Source organism: Ambystoma mexicanum, chromosome 6q, assembly GCF_040938575.1.
Source record: "Ambystoma mexicanum isolate Mex_15411 chromosome 6q, UKY_AmexF1_1, whole genome shotgun sequence".
Classification (NCBI taxonomy): Eukaryota; Metazoa; Chordata; class Amphibia; order Caudata; family Ambystomatidae; genus Ambystoma; species Ambystoma mexicanum.
In genome coordinates this window covers 1,469,607,189-1,469,626,959 of record NC_090937.1, presented here as the reverse complement: position 1 = coordinate 1,469,626,959, position 19,771 = coordinate 1,469,607,189, and the positions used below count along the sequence as shown (strand labels likewise).

Here is a 19,771-nt window from a genome sequence, read left to right as displayed (position 1 = left end):
TTTTTGCGGGCTTCTGCGGAGATGCCCTCCTTTCGGCGCCACTGAGTCTGGGGTGGGTCCATTGTGTGAGGGGGGAGAGGAGGACCCCTGGACGGGGTTGCCTCCGCAACCCATGTCGCACTCTATCCTGATAGGCTGGAGGGTCTCCCGCCAAGATGACCACTCCACTGTGTGAGTGACAACTAGGCTGTATGAATGGGGATCTTTTTGCATAAAAGCAGGGTCCCGAGTACTGGAAGAAAAAGAAGTTGCCACTAGAACTAAGAAGCCGAAGAGGAGAGAAGCCAAAGACATCTGCAAAGACTGAACCACCGGTGAAGCCCTGCTGCAGCGTCTCACCACTTATCTCCACACGACAAGAGACGATCTTCACCTGCAAGAGCCTTCTTCCCTTGAGCTGGTGGGGCCAACCGGTTTGCCAGTTGCATCCCCAGACCTGCCTTGGTCGAATCTCCCATACCCCGTACCCTGTGCTCGGAGGCCGGATAGCCAGGCACCAATCCACCCGGACCGCGATTTAAAGGAGCATACCTTTTATTCGTCGGGCAGCACCGCAGGAGCCACTTCTTCATTTAAAGGTACTGTGTTCCACCAGGCCACCCTTTCTCCGCGGTAGCCCTAAAGGTGTTTTGAATTTTTTACCTACCTGTTGGATCGGCCGCCCCTCTCTCGTAACATTGTCTTTTCAACTTCTGCAACCACCTTTTCAAATTCCTTAACCAAAGACTTGACTGCAGCTACAAGAACATTTTGCTCCTGGGCACTTGCCCTGTACCACTGACTCTGGCACAGGCCTACTGACTCTGGCTACATTTGTTAGATATGCTTTATTTAGATTGATTCTCACTGAGGACTGTGTTGGTGCACCCATTTCTTTTAACTACCCTTTCCTTCCCATTCTTAAACATTGTGAAATGCCATTTTGCTCAGTTTTCATTTGAAGTATTGCCTATACTGATGCACTGTCTTGAAGAAAAGGTTCACCAACTGATGGGAAGTGTTGCTAGGGGGTATAAGAAACTATTTCTAGATAACTTGTGTTTCCCTCCCTTGTGAGGAATTGTTAGAGGATCCCTTGTGTGTAGTTGTCACTGTGCCGTTTTGCTCAGTTTTCACTCTGGTTCACTTGGTCTACAATTCAACTTGGGAGTGTGTATTTTTCCTTTGACTTAATTTAGCTTGCTTGAGGACTGTGATACATGTGTTTTATTAGAAGTGTATAAAATAAATATATATCTACTTTTTAAAGACAAAGCTTTGGTCAGTGTTTCCTTGTTCCATAGCCCAGTGGGCCTATTGTGTAAACCCTGAATACTGCTTATCTCCCTCTTGAGATAATTCTGACTGCTCAGCCACAGCTACCAACTAAATCTTTGTGGTACGGACTGATACCAAAAGGGGATTTATTGCTCTCACCTGTAGTCCTAATCTTGTGTAGCGCTCCCTAAGGGAACAGCACGGGATTCTGCCTAACAGTTCGCCAGCAGGTTCCCCAGCCGGGGAGCATGTGGGACGCATCCTCCTTCCCTTGGCAAGGCCTGTCTCTATATGCGTTCCCTCCGTTGCCACCACTGATACGAGTCATCATTCAACTCAGACAGTGCCCATGCAGGATGATCCTTGTTGCGCCAGCGTGGCCGAGGCAAATCGGGTACCCCGACCTTCTCAGCATGTCAGCGTCCCCTCCAGTCAAACTACCAATGGTTGCGGATCTTCTCTCCAGCGAGGGAGGCGCCATCCTGCACCACAATCGCTGAACCTGAAGTCCTGGCTCCTGCAGCATTAGAGTTTGGTGGTTACGAGCTGCCTGCGGACTGCAGGGAGTTCCTCGCCAGGGCGTCTACTCTGAAGTGTTACGGGCGCAAATGGAACCGTTTCGCGACTTGGTGCCGGTCGCAGAAGATTAACCCCCTGAGGGTCATGGCCCCTAAGTCCTTTTGTACTTGTTGTTGTTGGCTAAATCGGGGCTGGCGCACGCCTCCATCAAGGTGCATCTGGCGGCTGTCTCCCGCTACTCCAGGTCTACGGGACGGTTTAGTGAACGAGTTCATCAAAAGACTAATCGTTAGTTCCGACCCGTGAAGGTGCCTGCCCCGGCGTGGGTACTCAACGTGGTGCTGACTACGTGGAGGTCTGCGCACACCTTAATGAAATTCTACTGCGTCGACAGGGATTTCAGAGAGAAGTCCAGAGTCGGCCAAGCAGTGCTATGCAACCTGTTTGCTTGAAGGTGACCTCCAGTTTGGTCCTATACACATTCATCTAAAAAATAATCAAAAACTGTGCAGAACACTTACATTCTCTGGGGCAACAATACACCATACCATCAGTCTAAATACAAAAAAATCAATCAATCAAAGGTTCAAAACAGGGAAAAGAACAGTTTAAACTACTGTTGGCGAATACTGCTAATTCACAATTTCAAGGAAAAGATCTTGCATCAATAGCCATGATCATTCCTGCATAATTTAATGCAGCCATTGTCTAAGGAGTCAGCTGTTTCTTCTTTAATTTTTTATATACAGCCTCTCTACAATACTGTACGACATTACTTGAGGGTATACTTGATGTTATAAATTCAAACAGACACCCTTTGATTCTTGGTGTAGATTGAGAGAAAGGAAATAAGTTGGTGACAATTTCCTTAAATCTAGTCGACATATGTTTCGGCCATATTGACTCATACAGTTCACTCGCACAGTGCTGTTGGTCTTGTTAGTAAGGGCCGTCTTCAGGACAATAGAGGTGATTTAAGCGTGTAGTTTATACTTCCCAAATACGATATTTCTTATATTGCAATCTGTATATCACTCAGATTGCTTCAAGACATTAAGAAAAATTCTTGGCACCGTCAGGCTGCTATCTGGATGCTCAATTCGGAAGGTGTAATCATTCACCATACTTTAGGCTTCTGCCCTGAGACAGATTTTTCTTTTGCTGTCTCCGTAGTGCAGTTTTGGAGAACTGTCTTGTACCGGCAACAAGAGCATTCGGAACAACTGCCCTATAGACTGTGGGTGAAATAATGAGCACAGCGCCTTAACGAACTGAGGTGAAGACAGCCATATATAAGTTCAACCAAGACTGCAAAGTGCTCCAAGTCTTCGAGACGCACCTCACAAATCAGTTGATATAGATCCCGGCAGACAGCACCACTGCAATGTTCTATATCAACAAGCAGGGGAGCCAACATTCTCGAAATTTGTCCAGGCAAGCAGAAAAATATGGACGGGGCACTCAAACGGGGGATGTTCCTAACTTCACAACATGTACCAGGGGAACTCAACACCCTAGCAGATTCGCCAAGCAGAGATCTGCTTCCAGAAGATCATGAGTGGCAACTCGTCAAAGATGTCGTAGATCACATTTTCTCTCAGTGGGGCTACCCCACGCTAGACTTGTTTGCTACAAATAAAACAGGCAATGCCCAGCCTTCGCGTCCAGGTTTCCCCAACCATACTCCAAGGGGAACACCCTATGGATGACACTATGGATGAGTTGGTCAGGGAAATGTGCCTACGCTTCCCCCTTCCCCCAACTCTAATGAACAGGGTGGTGAACAAGATTCACAGGGAACAAGTGATGCTTATGCTAGTGGCTCCCATGTGGGCGAGACAACCATGGTATCCACATCTCCGCAAACTGGCGATGTGAGATCCAATAAAGCTCACGTGCCAGCCCAACTTGCTTTCCCAGCATGGGTGAACAACATTGCAACCTCAGCCTCACTCACTGAACTTGGCAGCATGGCTCCTGAAGTCATAGATTTCGGACATCATAACTTACCGCAGAGGTGTATGAATATCCTCAAGGAGGCACGTAAACCAAACACCAGACACTGTCATTTTGACAAGTGTAGAAGATTTGTAATTTGGTGCCAGTCAAAACAAACCTGATAGCATGTACTTCAACTCGCATTCTTCACTACTTGCTACACCTGTTAGACTCAGGATTAGTATTTAACTCAAAGTTCACCTGGCGGAGCTATCCACATACACCACCTCTTGGAGTAAAGTATCATGGTGGAAGGTACCTGTCATTAAGGCATTCATGGAGGAGTAAAGAGACTCCACCCTCCTATATCAAACTCTCCGCCAGGCTGGGACCTCAATGTAGTACTTGCAAAAATCATAGGAGCCACCTTTGAGCCTATGCACGAGTCAAGCCTTAAAGATCTTGCGTATAAATCGCCTTGCTTGGTGGGAATCGCCTCCAGAAGGACAGTCAGCGAACTTCAAGTATTGTCTGTGCACCTTTATTTGCTGTCGACAAAGACAAATTGGTTTTAAGAACAAACCCTAGGTCCCTCCCCCCCCCTCCCCGAGTTCATTTTAAAATTCCACATAAACCAATCCATAGAGCTACCGGCCTTCTTTCAGAACCCAACTAGATATAAGGAGGGAGATCCTTTATTGTGTAAATATGACCAGACGGTTCAGGAAAACAGACTGTCTCAATTTCATCTCCTGATGGATAGTCGGATACATACAGCTCTGCTACTCTTTATCAAGCAACACACTGCCTTTTTACACGGAGAGCTCACGCCACAAGGGGTACTGGAGCTACTCTCGCCTTTATAGCAAATGTCCCGCTGGACGCCGTTTGCAAAGCAGGAACATGGAGCTCAGTACACACCTTCACTCAGCACTACTAGATTGACACACATACCAAAGCAAATACTCTGGTGAGACAAGCGGTTCTAAAACATCTATTCGCTGCTGGACCTTCTGGCAACCCACCACCTTCTCCTAACACTGCTCACTGATCTATGCATAGCATGTGATCTAAGCAAATTTCACAAGCCTCGGAAGAGATACATTACTCTCTGTAATTGTATTCCTAATGCTTGTATCTGCTTAGATTCACATGTGCCCACCCTTCTTCCCCTCGGAGTAGAAGGTGCATAGATGTGTATATGGGCTTTATCTGATACATATTTGCTTTAATACACCTGTACTCGCCCTACACTTCATTCAACCTCATGTCAGAAACAAAACAATCTGAGAGACCTCGACGCGTGAAGGACCATGGGTACAGTGGACGTCACAATAGGGATAGTATTACTGGCACGTCCTGTCAATGTGCCTTTTCGAGTTTCGAAAACAACTTTAATACTCTGCAGCTTCCACTAGATGTCAGCCTATGCCTAGCATGTGAATCTAAGCAGATACAAGCATCAGAAATAAGATTACAGTGAGTAATGTATCCCATATTAAAATTGTCATTGAATAAGGCTTTTGTTCATTTTTACAAATGTGTCCTTGGTTTGTTTTGCAGGTTCAGGCGGCTCAGTCTGAAGCTAAGATTGTAGCTCAGTATCATGAGCTGGTGGCTGCGGCTAGAGAAGAATTTCAACGTGAACTGGACAGTGTGACTCCTGAGATGGCATCTGGATGGAAAGGAATGAGTGAGTCTAGGTTACCACACAAGTAAAATTGTTTATGCATTGCTATATAACTATTTTGTCACTCATTTATAAAGTCATGATTTAACTCTCAGTATATCCCTATTTGTAAAGATGTTGCATTTGAAGATTAGAAATGGCAGAAACTGCATTTTAATCATGCTTATGTATGTAGGTGCTGCACAGGCAGATGCAGCTAGTAATGTTGCAAAGGATTTGGCTAGTATCAGTTTTTTTTTTAAAATGTGTTTATAACTCCGCGTACAGGTGAACATATACAGTAACATTTGCTTGTAACCTCTTAGAATGCATTTGGCATGATGTCCCTTTATGCCACCCCGGTATCCCCAACTGGGTTTTGTTCTCGCCCCTCATTCGGCCGGGCCAGGCGGCGCGTGTTTGCTGGTAAAGTGGAGGGCTCTCGCGATCAAGCGTGGCTTATAGGTCATGGCCGGGTAGTTCTGGTCATAGTCTAGCAATGGTGCCCAAATGTTTGTAAATCGGTGGAGCAGACCCGCTTTTGCTGCCGTGACCTTTTCGGCTATTAGAATTTCCCAAGGTTTAACCCACCAGAGGGTCATCAGGGGTCCTTCCAATGACTTCCAGGTGCAGGCCACCGAATTTTGGCTGCAACAAGAATTGAGATACTAACTCTGCCCTCCTTCCTGTTCTCGGGTAAGAGTCTGGCAACGGGATCCCAAGGAGGACTTGCTCGGGGGCTAGCGGTATTGTCACTGGGGTGATGTCCTTTATTGTGGCAAGGCATTGGGTCCAGAACTCGTTTACCTTGGGGCATGTCCACCACATGTGTAGATAGAATCCTGGGAGGCCGCAGAGACGCCAGCAGTGGGGGGGTCCAATGCCTGCTGAAAGTGGTGAAGGCGTAGGAGGGGTAGTACCAGCGCAAAAGCAATTCGTGGGCGCATTCCCGATTAGTGATGCAGCGGGATGCTGTGCGGGTTCTTGTCCAGATGTCCACCCATGTGTGGTCCTCTAACGCATGACCTAGGTCCGCCTCCCATTGAGTCATATAGGAAGGCTTAGTGTGGAAGGGGTCTTCTTGCAGCAGTTTATAGAGGGCCGAGATCTTCCCTCGGGCTGGCAGGTCATTTACTGTAAGCTCTAGTGGGGCAGGGGCTCGTGTTGCTGCTGCTCGGGTCTGGGGGTGAGAGCACCAGTGTTTCAGTTGGGCGTAGGTAAATCTATCTGTTTCCGCCAGATGGAAAGTCCTTTTTCATTGTTCGAAGGTGAGGGGGGTGTCCCCCTCGAAGAGCTGCCCCAGCGATTCGAGGCCTCCTGCTACCCAGTTACTGAAGTTCGTTGGGTAGGTGCCCGGGGAGAAGGCTGGGTTAAGGAAGATTGGGGAGAATGTACTCTGGTGCCCTGGGATACCTCCATGTCTGCGGGCCCACTCCCAGGCCTTTATCGATTGTTTCATAGAAGTCCTGGCCAAACCTGGAGTAGTGCAGTGGGGATAAACGGAAAGAAGCGTAGGGGGAAGAGGAAGGCGGGATTGTTCGATCTCTATCCACTTTGGGCGCCCTATGGCGATTCCCCATGCTTGAAAGTGGGCCAGCTGCGCTGCTATTTGATATTTGCGGAGCTCTGGCACCCCTAGTCCTCCCAGTTTCCTGCTAGCCATCATGGTTTTTCTGGGGTTCCGTACTTTCTTGCCACTCCAGATAAAGTCAATCATTTTCCTTTGGAGCCGTTGTAGGGGGGGAAATGGGATTAAGGTTGGGAGGGAGAAGCAGGCGTAAAGGAACCGAGGAAGGAGGTACGTTTTGCATGTTGTAATGAGGCCCAACAGAGAGATCTCCTGCGACTGGCAACGGGTAAGGTCCTTTTCCAATTCCTCAAAGAGGGGGAGGGACGGGGGGGGTGAGTTTGTCTGGTAAACTTTTGTTGGGTGGGCGGGGATCTGGGCCCCCAAGTATGGGATAGATTGGGTGCTCCATTGGAACGTGCTTTGCTTCTCCAGGGCTTCCTTCTCGCCTGGGCCACTCCGAGAGCCATTGATTTTTGGATATTAATGGTGAATCCTGCTACACTCCCGAAACCGTGGATTTCGGTCAGGGCCGCACTCATGGAAGCCTTAATGTTTGTGATGGTTAACAACACATCGTCTGCGTAGAGAGCAATTTTATGTTGAGTAGGGCCGATGATCCAGGGGTTTCGGCGGATTTGTTGGGCCAAAGGTTCCATTGCCAAGGCAAAGAGCAGGGGGTATAGTGGGTGCTAGGGAGAATTCTCATCTATGGCTGATTTCCCTCACCTAGTGAGTCCCCCAGCAGCTTTGCTGGACTTCTGGAGTTTATTTTTTCCACTTGGTAAGAGTGAGAGCTTTTTCCCCACTCTTACCTATGTTTTGCTATGTGTTTCTACCTGTTTTTGGGATTGTGGACGACCTGGCTGGTGACCTCTGTTAGGTCTAGTGCTCTGCAAATGTTGTCTTTTGTCGACCTGTGGTTTATGAACCCAGTTTGGTCCGGGTCTATAATGCTCGGAAGAATAGGTGCAAGGCGATTGGCCAGAGTATATATTGGCGTCCAAGTTCAGTAGGGAGATGGGTCTGTACGAGCTATTGTCTTCGGGATCCTTTCCGGGCTTGAGGATGAGGACTGTGATGGACTCCTGCATAGTTGGAGTGGCACTTCCAGTGGCTGCAAATGAGTTGAAGAGACGAGTTAAGGGGGCCACTAATTGAGGGCGGAAGAGTTTATAGAATCGGGTGGAGAACCCATATGGGCCTGGGGCTGTGGGTTTCAAGCTTTTTATGGCTACCTCCACTTCCTCATTTGTGATGGGCGCTTCGAGTTCTTCTCCCGCCGTGGGCGTCGGGGGTGGGAGAGCCGCCTCGTGAATGTAGGACTGCTGTTCGTTTAGGTCCCTCGGGACTGCCATCATTATCTCTGACTGGTGGGCTACCGCCAGGCGTAACTTCTTATGTTCTGCATAATGGACCACCCCCTGTGAGTCGCGGAGACCTAGGATGGTGTTTCTTTTCTTCTCTTTGGTCAGCTTATTTACCAGCAGCTTGTTAGCTTTGTTGTTATTGACGTAGTACCATTGTTTGGTTCTGGTTAGTAGGTTTGATGTGGCGTCGGCATAGTGCGCCTCAAGCCTTTTTCTTGCCATCTGTAGGATCTGTAGGACCCTGTAGCATTTCGGGGACCAGCCCTTCCGTTTGTGAGTGGCCTCTGCTTCCCGGACTTCTGCTTCCAAAATAACGCGGGTCGTCTGCTTTTGTTTATGGAAAGCTGCGCCATGGGCGATCAATTCTCCTCTAAGCACCGCTTTCATGGCGTCCCAGGTGTTGGCTGGGGAGGTGTCCTCATCGCGATTTTTAGCGAAGAAGTTTTTTATTGTTCTGGCGATGGAGTCTCTCACTGCCATGTCACCCAAGATAGGGTCATATAAGTTCCATCGGCGGCGAGGGTCTGGGTTGTGGGATCGCAGGGTGAGTAACTGGAGCGTGGTCCGAGGATCCGGGGGCCAATAGTAACGTCGTCTGTGAAGGCCAAGATTTGGGGGGAGGCCAGCAGTAAGTCGATTCTAGAGAAGGTGCGGTGCACATACGAATGGAAGGTGTGTCAACAACGTTCAGCGTATGGAAAAGGTGGAGCAGGACCTTTGCCAACTTCAGGTCCCTTGATGTTGGATGGTGGGATCTATCTTTGAGGGGCTCCGGGGCTCCGTTAAAGTCTCCTCCAATGACGACTTGCCCCTCAATGAATGGAAGGAGGGACTCTTCTAAATCTTGATAGAACCTTTCCTGGTGCTCGTTCGGAGCGTAGGCTGAGGTGAGGGTATAGAGTTGGCCAAAGATGACGCATTTGACTGCGATGAAGCGAACTTCCCGGCATCGTAGCGAGTCTAGGACCTGGGGATTTAGGTCTTTTGCGGAAAAAATGGCAGTGCCTCACTTCTTGGTGCCGTTGGACACCAGAAATTGTAGGGGAAAAAGTCTGCTTCGCAGGTGGGAGAAGTCCGCCGGGATTAGATCAGTTTCTTGCAGGAAAGCGACTGAGGTTTTGTCATCTTGTAGCCTTTGCAGGATGGATTTCCTCTTCGGAGGGGAGTTTAGGCCCCTGATATTCAAGGTGGTGAACTTTAGTTTTAAATTCGGGGGCTGGCTCCCCAAGCTCTTTTGCCGCGGGAGGGGGGTTGAGGGTGGGGGGGGGGGGGAGTCAAATCAGCCATAGCTGTGAGGCTAACTGCTCTGGGTTCTCCTGTGGCTGAGGTTTTTTAAATATTCTCCAACGGGAGATACAAACTTCCAATATCGGCCTCCAACGGGAGGCCCAAACTGTGACCAGAGGGACCGAATTTGAACTGTCGGTGCCTCCCCTAGCCACCCAGGCTGTGATCACCCAACGTTGTTGAGGTTCACTCAAAGGGTAAAGTGGTGACATCCACCTTGGAGGAGGGTATGGACTGCATGGGGCCCGCAGCAGGCGTTGGCAAGCATGGTTCCAGTGCTATGTGTTCCTCGGGTATTTCACTGATCTTCATTTGGGTTTACGGCTCCTCTGGATCCTTGTCCAGGGGGCACGTCCAGGCTTAGGGGAATGTTTGCCTGGGTTGGGACTCTTTCGGCCTGGGGAGGAAGATCCTGTGCACCCCGGGCAGCCCAGGCATAGGATTGACGCTGCATCGTCGAGGTGGCTGATGGTTTGTGGGGTGTCCTTGTGTGAGAATTGTAAGGCTGTCGGGAACAGCCACCGGTAGCGGATCTACTGGTCTTGGAGAAAGAGCGTGAGCGGGCGCAGTATTCTGCGCTTCTGCAAGGTCAGGGGGGAAAGATCCTGGAAAATTTGGAGAGGAGTGCCTTGGAATGATAGTTCGTCACGTGAGCGGCCTATTGTGTAGATGGCCTCTTTGGTGGCATAGAAATGGGCCCTTGTGATTACATCGGAGGGTGGGGGGGTGGGAGTCTGAGTCTGTTCCTCGACGTGGGCGCAGTCTGTGGGTGCGATTCGGCAGTAGCGTCTGAAAGAAATTGCTCACGTACTCGGGGAGGTCCTTCTCAGGGATGGAAGTGGTCAAACCTCAGATATGCAGGTTATTGCAGCGGGAGCGATTTTCCAGATCCTCCTGCTTGTGCTCGAGAATCTCGGTTCTGTCCATTAAGGACCTGGTGGCGCGTTGCACTTCTGCTAGCGCATTGGAGTGTTCTCAGGTTAAGTCTTCTGATTCCCCCATCCTGTGTTCAACTTCGCCGATCCTTTACTCTGTTTGTTCTAGCTTTGCAGTAAGTTCCGACATGCAGCATCTAAATTCTGCTTTAATATCAGACATGAAGGCTTGAAGGGCCTCTTTAGTTGCGAGAGATCCTTTCTCTTCCGGCGCTTTTTGGGGGGGGTGAGTTTTGAGGGATCCGCTTTCTTCCCCATTTCCGCTGGCAGGAGCATGGTGGATATGTCCACTGATTTAGGGAGTTTCAAGGACTTAGCCATGGTTTTGGGGCCGGGGTCCACTCCGGTGAGGACTAGGCAAAATGACGGTTGTCTACTGGTGGGTGAGATGCTAGTCGATCCGTGGAGAGTCTCTGGGTGCCAGCTGAGGGAGGGACTGCGCTGTCCTGGTTGGCGGGCCTGAGTGATCCTGGGAGGGGGCTGATACGGTGAGGTCGTCGGGTTCTCTGCAGAGGTGAGAAGAGGGTAGTAAGCAGGAAAGGCAGGGCCTATGCCTCTGATGGCGGTTAGTACTCTGCTTGGCCCTTGCTGAGGCCTCCCAGGAGGCCCGCCGGCCGTTGGGCCCCTCCGACCAATTAATGATGGGGGGTGGGCAGGGGCGCCACAGGAAGGTGAGGGGGTAGTCGTGGTCAGCCGAGGCAGGGGAGGATGTGGGGGTCCTGAGAGAGGAGTTGCTTGGGCTCTGGGAGAAGAGGGAGGCAGATCTGGTGGTCCTTGGCAGCTCACCTCATTGCCCCCAGTTGTACATTGACAGTATGGGAGTCGATGCTGGTCAGCTGCAGTGGGGGCCAGCAGAATGCTGTTCCTCGTGAGGGGCTTGGCTCCAAAGTTCTGTTGAATAGCCGCCTCATTTGGGATGGAAACATGCCCAAGCCCACCAATGGAATTTGCACCATTCTGATGGTCAATGGACATGTATAGCCACTGGCCACATCTGCCCAGCATCAGACTTTGACACCAGAGATGTGGACTGGGACTAGACTGTCCCAGCCCCTTCTTCTGGTCACACACCAACAGTCCCTTACCCTGCTAAAGCCACTGCTTCCCCCAGGATTGAGATTTTCATACAAGTCACTGCATGACCTCAAGCAGGAAGAAGGCCGAAGAACAATCTAGCCAAAGAACAAGGGGAAAAACCTCATAGCACAGCCATCTTGGGCTGCTAAAAACCTTTTAGTAGCCATTCCTGGTAATTGCAAAAGTGCACGAGTAGATATGATATGGCATTTGTAACGCGCCTATACACAAGTTTTTCAAGGCGCGACGAGGCAGGGAGGGGGGAACAAGGGGAAGACAGACAACGATCCTACTAGGCCAGGTATCATTCAGACCGCGCAAGTGCAGGGGTAGGGGAAGGGAAAAGTGCAAGGGGAAGGGGAGGGGGAAGTGCAGTACAAGTAAGTAGAATAAAAATAAATAAATAGGGCCAGCTGGTGGCAAGTGCAAGGTAAGTGCAGACAAGTGCTGGGAAGGGGGGGGGGGTGTAGGGATACAGAGACAGTCCCGCAGTGCAGGGGATGCCAGGGAGGCAGTGCAGGGGATGCCAGGGAGGCAGTGCAAGTGGAGAGTGGCTGGGCCCAGGACCGAGGTCGCTGAGAGTGGCCCAGTTGCAGATTCTGTGCAATTTCAGTGTAGAATTTAGCAGGGGAGAGGGACAGAGAAAGCAGAAGCAAAGAGGAAGGTTTTGAGGTGCTTCCGGAACCAAAGATGGTTCTCCTCAAGTTTCAGGGAGGCAGGAAGGCTGTTCCAGAGGGAGGCCCCTGCCGCGGAGAGAGATCTACCCCCAGCTCGTTGCTTTGAGAAGCGGCTGACCCTGAGGGAGTTGGAGACAGATCAGCGAAGGGCTCGGGAAGGAAGATATTTAGGAAGAGAGAGTTGAAGGTATTTTGGCCCCAGGCCCCAGAAGGCCTTTTGGATAATGCAGAGGGTTTTGAACTTAATCCTCGCAGCCACTGGGAGCCAGTGTAGAGATTTCAGTCCTGGAGAGATACGGTCCCTGGGCTTGAGGCCAAGGACAAGTCTTGCAGTTCTGTTCTGGATGAGTTGCAGAGGGCGGAGAGTGGAGGCAGGCAGATTAAGATAGAGGCTGTTGCAGTAGTCCAGCTTCGAGAGAACCAGGGCTAGGGAGACAGTGAGCTTCTTGGGGAAGGAGAGCAAGGGGAAGAATACCTCTGAGGAGGTGCAGCTGGTAGTGTGACTTCTTAGAGACGTCAGATATGTGAGGAGAGAAGGAGAGTGTAGAGTCGAAGATGACCTTGAGGTTTTTAGCATTGCAGGTAGGAGCAGGAAGAGGGCCAAGAGAGGCCGGCCAGAGAGCTGTAGGGAAGGAGGGAGTGGGTGTGCCGATGAGTAGAATCTCAGTCTTACTGGCATTAAGGCAGAGGTCATTGGCGGCACACAATTCCTGGATAGCAGACAGTCAGAGATGAGGGAAGGAGAGGAGGAGGCCGAGGGTAGCCTGAAAATGAGCTGGGTATCGTCCGCATAGCACTGAAAATTGGGGCAGAGGGCGGCGATGCAGTGGGCTAGGAGTGACAGATACTGGTTGAAAAGCCAGGGAGAGAGATTAGATCCCTGGGGAACACCACAGGTGGAGAAGAAGACGTCAGAGAGGAAGGACCCAAGTTGGACCTGGGATGGTCGATTGGAAAGGAAAGAAAAAAAGCCACGCCAGAGCCTGACCAGTGATACCCAGGTTATCACGGAGACGGTTGTATCAAAACGGTAAAAATATCACAGCTGCCACGAGCTTGTCTTGGGCACATTGTAAAAGTAACCAAAAAATCCATCATTCTTTTTTTAATTTATTTTTTATTAGTGTTATTCAGTTATTACAACTCAACACACAACAATAGCAAAATGCATTTTAAAAGACATCATTATACATTATAAGAATACGTTCAATATACACCAATATTAAAATAAACTCTCTTGTTTTCTTACATTTTTCCTTGCGGTGAAACTTTCTAAGTTTCATCAATCAATAACCCTTCACACATTATACACACACGAGAGTTGGCGTAAACACCCTAAAAAGCCTCACAGTGACCATGTATGACAATGTTAAACAAAATCATTACAATCCTAGGTCAACCTTTGATCCAGCCCCAGAAGAGGACTCCAACCTATCCTATCCTAGCCTTGGCTACCTTCCCAGACCCTAGTGATCGGCAAAACCATTGCCTGGCTAAAACCAAAAATACAACTCAGCCAAAAAGCAAATAATTAACATCAGAGCTATAATACAGTGCATTAAATGCTTTGTAGGTTGGGACAGGCGGTCGGCACAAGCCTCACTGTCTCCTACTTATCTGGGTCACAACATAAACGACATGCGAGTTTACATTGTGTACTCACCCACGCACACCTAACTGCTAAAACCTGAAACTTATTAAATCTCATTAACATGAATATCTGCCTAAGCTTGGGTGAAGGAACTGGTAAATATACCCCTGTGGTGTCTTGTAAGGAAAATACATCCAAACTTGGTCATCATCAGAGATTACGCCAGTGTCATTGTGCCAATTTCTGAAACCCAGCCTGCTCTTTGACACACATATGAAAGGGACTCTGATTAATGCTATATCCCTCATGGCCCACGCGCTTGACATCAGTGATCTGATCACTATCAAAGATCTTGATCTACTATCTAGAACAAACATGGCTGCATGCAGCATCAGGTCCCACCCTCTCTTTGGCCGTCACTAACTACTCAATCGTTCGTAAAGCCAGAATCGATACTAGAGCTGGTGGAGTGGCTGTAATTGCTCAAAACTCTAGGCATCAGAGAAGTTGGCAATCAAGACTTCCAATCAGGAGAAATACTGTCCATCAAATGGTGCCCTTCTCACGTCACTTTGTTAACACTACACTTGGTATACCGTCCATGTGGTCCTATACTATCCTTTGAGGACGACATTGTACACCGGTCTGTGGTGACCAAGCCATTTTATGGCACTGGGCCGTCTCCCAGGGGATTTTCCTCATTCCGTTTCATCTGGCAGGAGTAGAGAACACGGTCGCCGAGCTTCACTCTTGCCACGAGTGGGAACTTCGGCAGGATCTAGCGGAGAACCTTTTCCTCAGATGGGGCAATCCCCAGATCGACTTGTTTGCGACGGCAAAGAACTCCAAGTGCCGGAGGTTTGCCAGCAGGTTCCCCCAGCAGGGGCGCATACAGGACGCATTCTCATTCCCTTGTGAAGGCCTATTTCGAATAGATTGTGTCCTCCCATGTATTCCTCATCTTAGATAATCTGCCAGCTTGCTTCTTCTTTCTTAGAAAAAGAAATTGCGCCACAGTTTCATGTTTCGAAACAGCGCGTCAGTTCTCTCATTAAAAATGTCTTCATCCTCTACTCCGACAACACTCAAGACGGGTTTTAAAAAGTGTCTGAAGTACGTAAGGAAGATGTCCATTACGGATCCTCACCGCAACTGCCTTTGGTGCCCGAGCCCTGAGCATCGGGTCGACGAGTGCGGTTCGTGTCATGCGATGTCGAACAAGGCTCTTAAGGAACGCCAAGGTAAGCTAGCGGTGGGAGAGGAGTCTTTTAAGACTGCAAAAAGACTCGGTAGAGTAGAAAATGTCGTCATGAGGCGGTCGAGGTCCGAGTCGCTCGAGGAAATCTGCCTCCTCTTAATCTAAAAAATTAAAGAAGCGACATCACAAATCTTCTTCCTGTTCCTCCTCCTCGCCTGACAGAAGGTTCATTTCATGTCCTTCTAAGCATGATTCCCCAAAAAAAATGGGAGGTCTTTAGGGCTTCAATGTTGAAGATTTTTGAGAAGGCGGCCCAACCCCTCTAAAAAAAAGTGGCGTGAAGATCATGCCCCTTTCCACTCAAAAAGTGACAGAGGGAAATCTAAAACTGTACACGCTAAATCTGACAAAGTCTAGGGCGTGCGCAGAGTGTGATTCTCCAGCGCCTCATGAAACAAAACAGAAACCTTCGGTGCACAAATCGAGGTTCACAGAGGACAAAATGGCGTCCTCATCGTCAGTCAGGCATCGACTCTACGTGTCCTTCGACTACGTCGAAGCCAAAGTTGGCGTCGATACCTTCGACCTCAGTATCGAAGCCTTGCTCGATGACATTGAAGCCTTTCTCGATGACCTCAAGGATTCCTTCGAGCATATCGAAGCCATCGTCGATTCCATCAACTCCTTTGTCTGGGAAATCTTTTATACCGATACCCAAAACGACAATTATGGCTAAAACAAGGTCAATGACGCCCCCTTTACCAGAAAAAAATCTTCCATCCTCAGCCCAGGCAGGAATTTTTTAAATCCATGCCCACCATTTTTGAAGAACAATCCTCTGATGAAGAAATTACTTCAGCTGGTGTTAAATTTGGGACAAGAGAAGTTCCTGAGGAATTAATAGATCCAAGTTCCGAGATGGCAGACCTTTATGACTGCCTACAATCAGCCAGTGGCCTAGATACCTCACCTGAGGTAGAATTTGAAAGGCCAGACCCTACTGACCACGCAGAATCGGGGTATAGGAACCTCATGGAAAGGTGGAAGACAGTGCCACAGAATTATGACCAGGATGACATGACAGATATTATTGATGAAGGACCCGATCCTTCCTTTCCACAAAGCTCTACAAAAGAGAATTATGGCAAATTGGGAAATCCCAGAATCTTCACTAGCTATAAATAAAACATTTGTGGGAAAGTACAGACCTTCACCTTCAGATCCAGAGTATCTGTCTGAGTATCCTTCACCGGAGAGCTTGGTGATTCAAGCTGCGACTGCAAATAAGCAGTCAGCTTAACCCTCCATGCCCCCTGACAGGGACGATAAAAAGATTGATGCTTGGGCGAGGAAAGTATTCAGTTCGGGCAGTATGGTCCCTAAATCTACTAATGTGACTTGTACATTAGCTAGATTTACTTAAACCCTGTGGGGCCGCTTGAATGCAGCGGCTGATCACATCCCGGAGGGTGAGGAACAGGATGGTTTCCTGGCGATAGTAAGGGATGGAAAGTAAGCTATGGAGGAGTGCCTGAAGTCAGGACTGGACACTGCAGATAGTATAAGCAGGTCCATGGCATCTAGCGCGGTCTTTCCTAGATTTGTATGGCTAAGGAAATCTGGTTTTGCACCCGATGTGCAATCTAGATTACTTAATATGGCTTTTGACGGTTTGAGGTTGTTTGGAAGCAAGGCGGACGAGAGCTTGATGAAGCAGCAGACCTCAAAAGCGGCAGCAAAATTACTCAGCACCGCTATAAGGCAACCTCAACAACACTCTTACGCAGGCTCATCTTCCTGGAAGAGTCGCCCCTTTCGCTTCTATTCCTCTTTTGGAAAAGGGAGGGGGAAGGCCAGTCAGAGGCCAACAGAGAAAACCCTTTTGTGGTGGAAAAAGGTTGAGGTGCTATATCGGCCACAGCAGCGGCTACTACCTCCTCAGCCACTGCTGCAGCCGCTGCAAAGCCACTTTGAGGTCTTAACCCACAAAACCCTGGTGGGAGGCAGAATCACTCGGTATGTGGACGAATGGCGAGGCATTACGTCAGATGCCTGGGGGCTAGAGATAGTTACCCATGGTTACTGTCTTCCTTTTCATCAAAGACCTCAAGATCATCCATCGGGAGCCAATTCTGTAAAAATTCCAGAATAGCTCCTTGTGCAATAGAACATGTACCTGTAGCGGGGAGGAACAAGGGTTGGTACTCCCTTTATTTTCATGTGCCAATCCATCTCAAGCACAGAAAGTACCTGAGGTTTGCAGTTGGCGGATCTCACTATCAGTTTTGAGTTCTGCCATTTGGGCTGACCTCCGCCCTGAGGGTTTTCACCAAGCTGATGGCTGTAGTGGCAGCGAGTCTCGGGAGAGGAGGGATTCATGTCTACCCTTACCTGGACGATTGGCTAATCAGGGCGAGTTCACCAGAACGAGCCCAGGAACACTTGACCATGACCTGCCACTTCTTACACAGACTGGGCTTCTCCCTCAATTACAAGAAGTCACAAATGATTCCAAGCCAAAGACTCTAGTTCATCGGAGCAGTCCTGGATACTACCTCAGGGAAAGCCTTGCCTCCCGAGGGGAGAGCTCAACATATTTTGCAGATGGTAACGAAGTTTCAAAATGCCCAACATATACCGGCATTCGACTTTCTAGGGTTGCTAGGCTTCATGGCATCCTGCATTTTTCTGGTGCCAGAGATGAGGATGAGATCCCTTCAATGGGCCCTCAGGACTCAATGGTCCCAATTTTCGGGGGAGATGTAAGATCTTCTGCAAGTCTCAACCAAGGTGGCTCAAGATATTCTATGGTGCGCTTGCAAGGAGAATATCCTCAAGGGGGAACCTTTTTGGCAACCATGGCCAGAGATAACGGTAGTGACTGACGCCTCACTCACAGGGTGGGGAGCCCACACCAGCGATCTGACAATCAGCGGTCGTTGGTCACCATCTGAGTCCAAACTACACATCAACCTTTTGGAGCTGAGGGCAATCAGACTAGCGCTGAAGGCCTTTATGCCCTCTGTACGGGGAAAGAATGTCCTGAAAATGACGGACGACACAGTGGCCATGTACTACCTCAACAAAAGGAGGCGTGGGATCACTCCCACTGTGCAGAGAAGCAATGCAGCTCTGGTTCTGGGCAATGCAAGAAGGAATCTTTCTATCGGCGATTCATCTAGACGGAGAGAAAAACACGGCAACAGATGCTCTGAGCAGGCAGAGCAGAGTCTCCCCGAATGGGATCTAGCTCAGGAAGTCCTTCAAGAGATCTTCGCCCTTTGGGGAACCCTTCAAGTCGATCTGTTCGCGACCGGTACCAACCAAAAGTGCGAACTGTACTGCTCAAGGGAATTTCCCCCAAGATGTCGTCCAGGGGACGCGTTCGTAGAGGACTGGATATTTCCACTCCTATACACGTTCCCTCCAGTCCCTGTGATTCCTCAAGTAATCGGGAGATTGAGAAAGTTCAGGTAAACCATGATCCTAATTGCCTCGGATTGGGTCAGGAGAACAAAGTTGTTACACTCACCTGGTATCCACAGGGACGCCACCGAGCTGGGTTACTCGCTGGTATGCTTCTCAGCTTTGCCCTGATGTGGTCTGCGGGGAAGGTTCTGCGTTTTGGTAGAATTAGGCGTGCTCTCCGTCCTGCCTTTGCAGGGGCGCGTTGTCTTTCATGGGCGAGTGCGGTCCACTTACTTCACTGACGCCGGCCCGTTTGATATTATGCAGGTAGGTCTTCTTGCTTTTCTTTAGTTTTGTTGCTATCCTGGATGCCTTTCTTTGTTTAAAATGTCTTTTTTTTTTTCTCCCTTACGTATGCGGAGCTTCAGCAGGGCGAACTGGCTTGGTTGAGCCCCGCTGGTAAACAATGGCGCATTAAGAGCTCTATGATGTGGTAAGTAAGCGCTATGCGCAGCGCTGCAAAGTCTTGCCTTTGCTAACCTGTGTTTTCCTTCCTTGTAGGTCGCGGTGTTCTTCAGCGTGAGTGTAATATCCGGAGTGGTGCCAGCCAAGAGGCGACCAGCCAGGTAAGCCTTTTCAGCAGTTCGTAATTTGTAAATGTCTGTACAGCTTTCTTTAATGTTGCCTCTATCTTCCTCTTTCAGGTCGTTCTGTCCGGGAGGCGTGCAGATTCGAGGAAGCTTTTCTCAGTAGCTGCGAGTGTTTAAAGATGAAGACTGCAGGTAAGATGCTGCTGCTAATGATGATCCTTTTGTCTCCTTGCAGGTTCTGCTTCTCCGAGGTTCGAGGGAATAGCTGGACACAGTGAGTATCACGTTGCAAGCTGCAAAGTAACACGAAGCATGTTCTGCATTCAGGTTGTGGTTTATATAGCCAAGGTAAAGTAGTACCAGGGAAAATAGTTCCAGGCCTGCCACACCCAAAACACTAGACCGCATAGCTTGGTTCTTAGGAACCAAGCTATGTGAATGCCTCCATGTTGGCTGACAATACAATAAAGTAGTTCCCAAGCACATTGTTGTTCATGGTGTATGAGCCTGGCGCCATAGACGCCAGGACTGGCCCCATGAGGGCTTTTGCAGAGGATGCCAGGCTCTAGAGGCCCGAGTCCTGACTAGACCTGGCCAATGGGTTTACCAGAGGGGGTTTTGGGCGAGGGTCATGACAGTGGTACCCGGACCTTCTGGACATGTCCATCTGCTCCCCAATACGTCTTCT

General features: G+C 49.3%; 1 protein-coding gene across 1 annotated transcript in view; it reads left to right on the top strand.

The window, feature by feature from the left end:
- IMMT (inner membrane mitochondrial protein) overlaps positions 1-19,771 on the top strand; it is a 946,894-nt gene that overhangs the window by 548,554 nt on the left and 378,569 nt on the right. Inside the window, exon 10 of the mRNA XM_069632176.1 lies at positions 5,278-5,407. Coding sequence (XP_069488277.1) covers positions 5,278-5,407 — 130 coding nt within the window. The remainder of the gene's footprint in view (positions 1-5,277; positions 5,408-19,771) is intronic.